This window comes from Populus euphratica, unplaced genomic scaffold (assembly GCF_000495115.2).
Source record: "Populus euphratica unplaced genomic scaffold, PopEup_1.0 scaffold538.1, whole genome shotgun sequence".
Taxonomy (NCBI): domain Eukaryota; kingdom Viridiplantae; phylum Streptophyta; class Magnoliopsida; order Malpighiales; family Salicaceae; genus Populus; species Populus euphratica.
Window position 1 is genome coordinate 67,857 of NW_011500413.1, and position 11,407 is coordinate 79,263.

The following is an 11,407-nucleotide window of genomic DNA, read 5'->3' on the forward strand; positions in this document are numbered from 1 at the left end:
ACCAATAAGATTATTGCTGAGATTTCTAACCAATCACTTGTAGCAGATACAATTGAAGCTAAAAACACTCTTTAGTTGACCCCAAGATTTAAAAAAGAAAAAGGCAAACTTGGCTCCAGTTTATATATCATGCATGCCTGCCTGCCTTCCTTCCTGCATTACTTGAATATGAATAGCACTCATATTGTAGAAACCATGTGGAAGTCCCATTTTTTCTGAACTGAATTGAAATCATCCTGCATTTTGCAGTTTATCGTTGTTTTTCTTTCCTACACTAACAAGAAGCTGGCTATTTAAACTGCTGTACATGCAGTGGAACCACCAATACTGAAGGAAGTCATGGAATGGTTATTCAAAGCTTTTGCAGAATAGTGTTTGCCAGCCAAGATGGTGGATAAACGTGTGAATTCACGAAGATAGAAGAGCTTAATATGAGCACATATGGATGCGAATTTTTATCTGTATGCAGTGCAACTTCTATTACTTTATATTAGATTTTGTTTCTTAACATTTAAGAATTCTATTTTTATGAGTTTATTCATGCTGATAAATGTTTTTCAAAGCTGAATTTTCTAAATGTAGAATGACCATTGTTCTTGATGGATAGATGGTTATGCTGATGTACGCTAATAAAAAAAATTAAATAAATAAAAAAAGTTTCAAGCTTTAAATTCATTTATATAAAACAACAACTCAAGAAGAAATTACTAATTACGAGTTCAAACTAAATTCACATAAATTTGATGAGAAATCAAGTTGTACTATGAAATATGTTGAACATTATCTAACATTAAAGTTTTTTTTTTCCTATTCAAGCTATAAAGCTCAGACAGCTTCTGTACGGAACAATTAGCTATTTATTTTCTTTTCCAAAATAATGGAATCATCATGATTCAAAAAGGTGGATCCATATATGGATTTTGTAAAAAAATCTAATAATCTTCTTGTTTCTAATTCAATGGAAGAGATTGATATCACTTAGCAGACCATCCTTATAATATTTTCACGAAAATAGACTATATATATATATATATTAGCATTAAGAAATTATTAAAACATATGCTCACACCATTTTCTTGTGAGCTCTCGTGTACTAGAAAGAGTAATTAAGGAAATTCAATATACATAGATGAATAAATTGCTTCATCTTTCAGTCTGTCCTAAGTTTAATATGAACATTTTAGAGGAACTGATCTTCTCTCATTTTCTGATGGATCGAGGGAGGTGGCTGGCTACATATGCAGACGACGAAAGGTCTAGCAATATCCTTCTGTAGGTGGGATCTCTCATTTTCATCCCGTCTTCTAAATAGAGAGACCAAATAAGAAAGTGGAGTCTTAGAAAGGTCTTGTTTCATGGCGTAGGTGGGAACATTCATGATGTTCTGTAGCTGAAAATGTAGTGAGAAGTTTACGAAAAATGTAAAAGGAAAAATCTGCAAAAAGTTACACTAAATACAATATGCCGACAGAGGAGTATATGGAATTTTATTAGCCATGGCATGACAAATTGACAGTGGTGGGTCGTGGAAGATGCTGCCAACAGCCACCAATCAATTAGTATAGGGAGGAAGGGACCCTTATGCGACTTTCTCTGCTTTAATGTTCAATGCATTCCAAAACACACGTCATTTCATCTTTAAAATACTTCGCAATTAATTTTGTAAGAATTTTCAGAAGAGAGAAGTTATAGAAGAAAAAAGAGTTAATCTTAGTGTTTCTCATTTCCTAACAGAGCTTTTGCATCTGGCCTTCCAATCCCCAATCAAGTCCATTCCTTTCGGTAGCCATGGGTCATTTTCTTCGCCTTTGCATGACTAATTTGACAGCAGTGGTTCGTGGAAGATGCTGCCTCTGCCATCAATCAATTAGTACAGGGAGGGAGGGACCTCTGCTTTCAAGTTGAACGCATCTCATCATTCCAAAACACTCTTAATTTCATCTCTATTTCACAGCTTTCAGACCATTCTTCTCTCTCTTTTCCTCAATCTTTCTTCTCTGATTTCCCAAAGAAAACAAGAGAATATGGCAGCAGAGCTTTTTCTTACGTTTGACATGGAGGAGACTTTGACAAGGGTCAGTTCCATAGCTGCTGAAGGGATCAGACTTGCCTGGGGATTGGAGGGACAGCTGCAAAAGCTCAACCAGTCCTTGACCATGATCCAAGCTGTGCTCCAAGATGCAGCCAGAAGGCCCGTAACAGACGAGTCTGCGAAGCTTTGGCTGAAGAATCTACAAGATGTAGCTTACGATGCTGAAGATGTTCTAGACGAGTTTGCTTATGAGATTCTCCGAAAAGACCAAAAGAAGGGAAAGGTACGTGACTGGTTTTCACTGCACAACCCTGTTGCATTCCGTCTGAATATGGGTCAAAAAGTTAAGGAGATCAATGGATCACTGGATGGGATTCAGAAACTTGCGACTCGCTTTGGGCTGGGAATTGCATCTCAACATGTAGAGAGTGCTCCTGAAGTCATCCAGGATATAGACCGAGAGACAGATTCCTTGCTTGAAAGCTCAGAAGTTGTAGTAGGAAGGGAGGATGATGTCTCTAAAGTTGTGAAATTGCTGATTGGCTCGACTGATCAACAAGTTCTATCTGTTGTCCCTATAGTGGGGATGGGTGGCCTCGGAAAGACTACCATAGCAAAAAAAGTTTGTGAAGTAGTGAGGGAGAAAAAGCTTTTTGATGTAACAATATGGGTTTGTGTTTCTAATGATTTTAGTAAAGGGAGGATCTTAGGAGAGATGTTGCAACGTGTTGATGGAACCATGTTGAACAATCTAGATGCAGTTATGAAAAAACTTAAGGAAAAGCTGGAAAAGAAGACATTTTTTCTTGTACTTGATGATGTGTGGGAAGGCCATGATAAGTGGAATGATTTGAAGGAGCAACTGTTAAAAATCAACAATAAGAATGGGAATGCTGTTGTTGTAACAACGCGCATTAACGAAGTAGCGGACACGATGAAGACTTCTCCAGGGAGTCAGCACGAGCCAGGGCAACTTTCAGATGATCAATGTTGGTCCATTATCAAGCAAAAGGTGAGCAGGGGTGGACGAGAAACAATAGCTTCAGGCTTGGAGTCTATTGGAAAAGATATTGCAAAGAAATGTGGAGGGATTCCATTACTTGCTAAAGTTTTGGGAGGAACTCTTCACGGAAAGCAGGCACAGGAGTGGAAGTCAATTCTAAACAGTAGAATTTGGGATTATCAGGATGGAAATAAAGTTTTGCGCATATTGAGACTCAGTTTTGATTACTTGTCATTGCCATCACTGAAAAAATGTTTTTCATACTGTTCCATTTTTCCTAAAGATTTTAAAATCGGAAGGGAAGAGCTGATTCAACTTTGGATGGCTGAAGGTTTTCTCAGGCCATCAAATGGGAGGATGGAAGATGAAGGCAACAAGTATTTCAATGACTTGCATGCAAATTCCTTTTTCCAAGATGTTGAAAGGAATGCGTATGAGATCGTAAAAAGTTGCAAGATGCATGATTTTGTGCATGATCTTGCATTACAGGTCTCAAAATCAGAAACGTTAAATCTGGAGGCGGGTTCGGCTGTAGATGGTGCATCTCATATTCGTCATCTCAATCTCATTTCTTGTGGGGATGTCGAGTCAATATTTCCAGCGGATGATGCTAGAAAATTGCATACTGTTTTCTCAATGGTTGATGTATTCAATGGGTCTTGGAAATTCAAAAGTTTGAGAACTATCAAATTGCAAGGGCCTAATATCACAGAGTTACCCGATTCAATTTGGAAGCTGAGACATTTGAGATATCTTGATGTCTCACGTACCAGTATCAGAGCATTGCCGGAATCCATCACCAAGCTCTACCATTTGGAAACATTAAGATTCACTGATTGCAAGTCACTAGAAAAGCTTCCCAAGAAAATGAGAAATTTAGTCAGCTTGAGACATCTTCATTTTGATGATCCAAAGCTAGTGCCAGCTGAGGTGAGACTCTTAGCAGGCCTTCAAACTCTGCCTTTTTTTGTTGCGGGTCAAAATCATATGGTTGAAGAGCTGGGATGTTTGAATGAACTAAGAGGAGAATTGCAGATATGCAAGCTTGAGCAAGTGAGAGACAGAGAAGAAGCTGAGAAGGCAAAACTGCATGGAAAAAGAATGAACAAATTGGTGCTTAAATGGAGCCTTGAAGGTAACAGCAATGTTAACAACGAGTATGTGCTAGAAGGCCTGCCGCCTCACCTAGACATAAGAAGCTTGACAATTGAGGGTTATGGAGGTGAATATTTCCCATCATGGATGTCTACATTGCCACTCAATAATCTGACGGTGCTGAGAATGAAAGACTGCAGCAAGTGCAGACAACTCCCAGCACTCGGATGTCTTCCTCGCCTTAAGATTCTAGAGATGAGTGGAATGCGTAATGTGAAATGTATAGGCAATGAGTTCTATAGTAGCAGTGGCGGTGCAGCAGTACTGTTTCCAGCACTAAAAGAACTCACTTTGGAGGAAATGGATGGTCTTGAAGAATGTATAGTAACAGGTGGAGAAGGTGATCAAGTATTTCCTTGTCTTGAAAAGTTGAGTATTTGGGGTTGTGGCAAGTTGAAAAGCATTCCGATATGTCGTCTTTCATCTCTTGTACAATTTAGAGTTGAAAGATGTGAGGAGCTGGGATATTTATGTGGCGAGTTTCATGGCTTCGCGTCTCTTCAGATTTTAAGGATAGTGAATTGTTCAAAGCTGGCATCCATTCCAAGCGTACAACACTGCACAGCTCTGGTGGAATTGAGTATACAACATTGCAGTGAGCTGATCTCCATTCCTGGTGATTTTCGAGAATTGAAGTATTCTTTGAAGAGATTGATTGTTTATGGGTGTAAATTGGGAGCTCTTCCAAGCGGACTACAATGTTGCGCATCTCTAAGGAAATTGCGGATAAGGAATTGTAGAGAGCTTATCCATATCAGTGATTTACAAGAATTGTCTTCGCTTCAAGGATTAACCATTTCATCATGTGATAAGCTCATCACTATTGACTGGCATGGTTTACGACAATTACGTTCCCTTGTTGAATTAGAAATCAGTATGTGTCCCTGTTTGAGAGATATCCCCGAGGATGATTGGTTAGGCAGCCTCACCCAACTGAAGGAATTGAGCATCGGTGGTTGTTTCTCAGAGGAGATGGAGGCTTTTCCTGCAGGATTTTTAAACTCAATCCAACACCTCAACTTGAGTGGGTGCCTTCAAAAACTGAAGATATGGGGATGGGATAAACTGAAGAGTGTACCCCATCAACTTCAACACCTCACTGCCCTTGAAAAACTATCTATAAGGGATTTCAAGGGAGAGGAATTTGAGGAAGCTTTGCCAGAATGGTTGGCCAACCTTTCTTCTCTTCGACGTCTTGAGATTAGGAATTGCAAGAATCTCAAGTATCTGCCAAGCTCAACAGCCATTCAACGCCTCTCCAAATTAAAGAAATTTCAGATTTGGGCGGGATGTCCATATCTCTCAGAAAATTGTAGAAAGGAGAATGGCTCTGAGTGGCCCAAGATTTCTCATATCCCAACAATCATAATAGAGAGTACACGTGTCCAGGTAAGATGGGATACATACATATATATATATATATATGTATGTATGTATGTATTTATATTACTTTGCATGCAGAGGATTTTTTCTATTATAACCTAAATTTGATTCCGTACACTATCACCAGGCATTATTAGCTTTTACTATTCCAACATTTTTTCAATCATTATTCTAATATCATCCTTACAAAATATTTATTAAGATTGTTTCCATATATTACAAATATTTGCTTTATCTATATACTATCATTTCCTGCCTTACCAATTTTAATTTAGTTAATTTCATTTAATAACAACCAATAAAATTATTACTGAGATTACTAGCCAATTACTTGTTGCAAATACAATTAAAGCTAAAAACACTTTTTAACTAACCAATCAATTGTTGCAAGTACAATTAAAGCTAAAAACACTCTTTAGTTGACCCCAAGATTAAAAAAAAAAAGAAAATGGCAAACTGGGCTCCAGTTTATATAAAATATAGATTTATAAATTATATACTGATAATATATTATCCAACTTCAACCATTTTGAATTTTAGCGTTGTTTATCTTTCAATGACTAACACCATGTTGGCTATTCTAACTGTTGTAGGAACCTCCAAGACGCGACGCCATGGGATGGTTATCTGAAGCTTATGCAGACTAGTGTTAATTCATTGGGATAAATGTGTGACGCACAGTTTTCTGTGGTATTTATTGGATAAGTGTGTTTGTCAGAATGTAAAAATGTCTGACAGCTTCTCACTGAGATAGAAGCGGTTGATAAGGGATATGAATGTGAATTTTTATGTGCATGCAATGTAACTTATATTATTATTTTTTTATTAGAGTAAGTTGAATAAGCTTATCTGGGATGTGGATCCTCATGCCAACAAACACACTTCATCTATCTGTAGAATAAACCTTATAACGCAAGAATTTGGTTTAAACCTTCTTATTGAGCTCAAAGCAGAAAATAGTTTTGAAGAAAAATGCTGGTTCCAAAAAAGAACTTGAGGAAAGAACAATCAAACTCACCAAAATGCGCAAAGAAACTTGAATTGGCAGGGATGGCTAACTGATACGATCACAATTCACAATTTCAAGAACTAAGGCTTTATAACCACACTACCTGAAAAAGAACCACAAGTACTACAAGGATGATCCCAGTCGCCATGGCACTGCTGTGGTAAAATACCAAAGACCTGCTCAAAGTGGATGCAAGGCTCAGCATAATGACACCCAAGACTAAGAATATCAGAAGATACAAGAAAATTGCAGAACAATAGCAAAACAAATTGCTAACATAAAAATGAAGTACCAAAAACTTGACTTGTTACTCCTGAAAACAACGGGTAGAACAGAAATGGTAAAACCAACCCTCTTCAATCGACAGCTCAAGGGTTTCTGAGGATACACCAGCCATTCTTATATCTAACAACTTGTGGTCAAAAGGTGACATGGATCGAACCCATGTAGAAAGGAGCCTGGAGGATCCTAGCATGTTAGTTGTGGCTTATAAAGGGGAACACAATCACTCTAAAATTGCATTTCAATCTCCCAGCATGATGCTTCATATTTAACAACCAAATCAAACCATAGGACAACAATATTTTCCAAGCTAGAGCTGTTTGCAACTGCAAAGTAAGTTTCGTCTTCTGCCCCACGTTCCCTTCAAAAAAGATCTCATGATTTTTAACTTCTAGGTTATTGCTTCTTCTTCATCAATGTCTAATTGTATATATGCTCTCCCAAGATTTTCTAATAGAGGCTCATTCGCTTCATGCACGACTGAATTTTTCAACATCGGTTTTCTAATATCTTTCACCTCAAAAGAAAGAATCATTTAACCAGGATTTTTGTCATATGCCTTATCAAATTTACATAAACAAAGATCACAACAAAAGCATATGTGCTGCACAACAGGCTGGAAAACTCAAGGAAAATAACAAAAAAAATGAAAAAGAGAAGAATAAAGGCCTCTTAAAAAAACCTGATTATAGGGCCCGAGATCGCTAACAGAGCACCAACATAAACAGCACCTTGCAAAGTCATAAATCTACTGATGAATAGGATGCTGAGCCAGCGAAATGAAACAAAATGTTGGATTAAAAAAAAGGGTAAAAGAATTCGTGCACAATGTATAAGAGAAAACAACTGCGGCAGCAAAAAAAAAGACAAAAGGAACTGCTTCCGGGGTAAAAATGGAGGCTGGGAGCATAACAACTGTGTAGAAGCAAACTTAAAAGAAAGATGGATACGGATTGAGTAAAGTAACAACTATCAGAAGCTAAGAACATGTATAAGCGAAAGAAAAAAAGTGAGATGTGCCATTAGATCCTTGAATGAAGACCAAGAAGCTGACTGAGGAGAGAATGGGCGTGATCCTAGAGAGTTGACAGCAAAACAATAAGGCAAGTGATAGATATTCGACAATAAAAATTAGAAAACAAAGATAAGGGAAGAGGAAAGAAGAGTAGAACAAAAGAAAAGAAAACTATACTAAAGAAAAGTAAGCAATCATAAAACTGTAGACAACTAGAGAGATGAGGGAGAGGGAACCAAGAGAGGTGGTACATACATGGCTCCGACTGACTCCAAGTCAAGATTTGCTAGAAATTAGTAAACACGTCAACGGAGACCAAAATCTTCAGCATCAGCATGTGATGCGACCTCTTCGTGTACAAATGGTCACTTTCTTCTCATATTTAATGCCACAACGCATACACCTCAGCCTTGTCAGAAACTACAAAGAAAAGAATCTCCAGAAGGAAGCAGTTCTCTTTTTTGAAAGTGTATGCCACTTTCTATGTCCTGTCCAAACAAACCAATTAATAAATCAATTTATTAAGACATCAATCATGTGTAATCACTTTTCATATAGGAAGCATATGTATCGAGAACAATATGCTTAAAAAATTCATAAATCGTGCCAATAAAAAAATGTCGCAAAATCTATATAATATGCCTAGCAAAGCAAGCTATTATATGGTCAGTTCTCTTTTTTGAAAGTGTAATGGAAGAATGGAGCCTGCCGGAAAACAGGTGGAACCGGTTTGAGTAAGATATATGGAAGATGAATGTGCGTTTGAGAAAACATAAGCTGCACAAAATGCAATATTCCAGCCCAGTTCACAATAGACCCGACTCAGCAATCTCCCCACGATGGAAAAAAAGCAAAAAAAAACACAGTTACCAAATCAATTAAAGATAAGTGACTGCCTTGAGTTGATCTCCATTCATGGTGATTTCCGAGAATCGAAATATTCTTTGAAGAGATATATTTTAGTCTTAAATATATTTACAATCCTTGTAAAAAAAAAAACTTAGTATGATGGATTAACTTGATAATTTGTTAATTTAAAGTTTTACTGGGGTGGGGTTTATTTTGAATCAAAGTTTTATTTTAACTAAGATTCTGTTTATTTGCTGAAAAATAAAATTTTTTTTTAGAAAATAAATGACAGGAAAGTGAATTACTTTCTGATATTTGATAATGTAATAAAAAATAAATTGAAAAATAGTTTCCAATGTTTTGTTATATTATGAAAAATGAGCTGAAAAATAACTTATTAATATTTTATTTTTCTCAAGTTTATTAAAATAATAAGGAACAAATTTTACAAATTAAATAGTTAAATGAGAATGAAATTAAAAAAAAATATATAATTTCATAAATTATCTCAAATAAAAATAATAATAATCAAAATAATAGAGATTAAATCTAAAAAATTAAAAAAAATAAAAGATGAAGAAATTAAAATAATAATAATCAATATTTCATAAATTATTTCAAATAAAATAAGAAACAATCAAAAGAATGAGGTCTAAATTTGATAGATAAAAAATTTCAATAAAAAAATGATAAGGAAAAATCAAATAGCAATTATAAAAATAAGAACCAAAGTTAATATAAAAATTAAATTTTAAGAGATGCAATTGAAAAATAAATATTCAAAACAAAATATATATAGCAATAAAAAATTTAAGGATCAAATTTGATATAATTAGCAAATAATGACATTTCTAAATTTTTCACAACTTCCGGAAAGTGTTTTTCACTCAATTTTCCAAAAAAACACTTTTCTGAAAACCAATCAAAATTTTTCTGTTGACCAACTTTTCTAATGGTAAATAAATACGGGAAGTTTAAAAAGTAATTTTTCAGAAATTACTTTCCAGTAAATAAACATGACCTAAAACATATTATTTTATTATTATTATTTTAAATCTAGAAATAATATTATTTTAATAAAAAAATAGCTTAAAATACGAAGAAAGAATAATATATGAAAGAGGATACATTTCTATCTCTATCAAAAGATAAAATTAATTAAATATAAAGTCTAGATTAAGGAATTTTACTGGTTTACATGAATAAAAATCTATCCAATATTGGGACTAGTGTTAATTAAATATATTGAAAGAAGCTAACACTGTTGGGGGCTAACACTATTGGGAGAGATTACTATAGCTACAAACTTATGTACGTTATTCATTGAAATAGTAATGATATCTTTGCTTCTCCGATAAAAAAATTATAACTATCTATTAGCGACTTTAAAGTATTTTCACGGGGTGCACAGTCATTTTCAAATTGTTTAGAGAAAGAGTGAAATACTCTTAAAAGTAAAAATCTCAATAATGCCACTAAGGGGCTACTTCCAAAAAAATAAATAAAAATTTCTCAATATTATCTTGAGAGGTAATATTTCATCCTTGGTCATATATATATATATATATATTCAGCAACCATTTAAAAAAAAAATCTCCATACATAAAAATATCCCAAGCAATAGGATTTATGCATACTTAATAATTTAATCGCTCACCTTAAGCTTTAGCCCTTATTCCCTGTCTTTTTCATATTTTTTGGACGGTGCTTGTAACGTTTGTTAGCATCTAAAAATATTATTTTATTAATGTTTTTGAAAGTATTATCATCTTTTTTATATTTTTGGTGCAACATAAGTTTCTAACGATACTTTAGTTTGTTGTCGGTATTTTTTTTTCTTTTCTCCCCCCTCCAAAAAAATTAAAAAGCTCTCTTGGTTGTTAATATTTCAAGTTCAGTTTTTATTTTTTTATTTTTTATTTTTTTATCTAGACCTTTTTATAAAAGTTTTATTTATTTTTAATTTTATTCTCCGATCACAATTTATCAAATATTAAATTTTTCAATTTCATCCTTATTTTTTGGATTTTTTCCCTAGTATTTTTGTAAAAGTTCTATTGATTTTTAATTTCAAATTTTAATTCAAATTGATAATATTGTGTTTTTTAATTTGTTCCTTATTACTTTGATTTTTAATTTTTTCCTAACTCTTTTATAAAAAATATTATTCTTTTTAATTTTATTTTTCAATCAAACCATTGTTTTTTTTATTTTATGTCAATTTTAATCATCGTTCTTTTAAATGTTTTTGTCTTTTAGCTAAATTTATTTTTATTTTTATTTTTAATTTCATCCTTCAATCAAATATAAAATTTATTTTTTAATTTTAATTATTATTTTTTTAATCTTTTAGTATAATAAAAATTCTAATAACCCAAGTTTCAGGTTTGAAAAGTTAATATATTTTTTTTAAAAAAAACTTATCATTTTTTTATCAAGTTATTTTATTTTCATGATTTGAATAAATTGACTTGACCCTAATTAACATAATTATAAATTTATTATGGTGCTGAAAAATAACTTTTTTTTAGAAAATAAATGACAAGAAAGTGAATTATTTTCTGATATTTGATAATGTAATAAAAAATAAATTGAAAAATAGTTTCCAATGTTTTGTTATATTATGAAAAATGAGCTGAAAAATAACTTATTAATATTTTATTTTTCTCAAGTTTATTA

General features: G+C 33.6%; 1 protein-coding gene across 1 annotated transcript; it reads left to right on the plus strand.

The window, feature by feature from the left end:
* Positions 1 to 1,922: 1,922 nt before the first annotated feature.
* LOC105114519 (putative disease resistance protein RGA1) lies at positions 1,923 to 6,366 on the plus strand. Its single transcript, XM_011011078.1, is given in 3 exon segments — positions 1,923 to 5,265; positions 5,268 to 5,579; positions 6,167 to 6,366. Coding segments are annotated over 2 exon segments (3,273 nt in total). The 5' UTR covers positions 1,923 to 2,024; the 3' UTR covers positions 5,300 to 5,579; positions 6,167 to 6,366.
* The last annotated feature ends 5,041 nt before the right edge of the window (positions 6,367 to 11,407 follow it).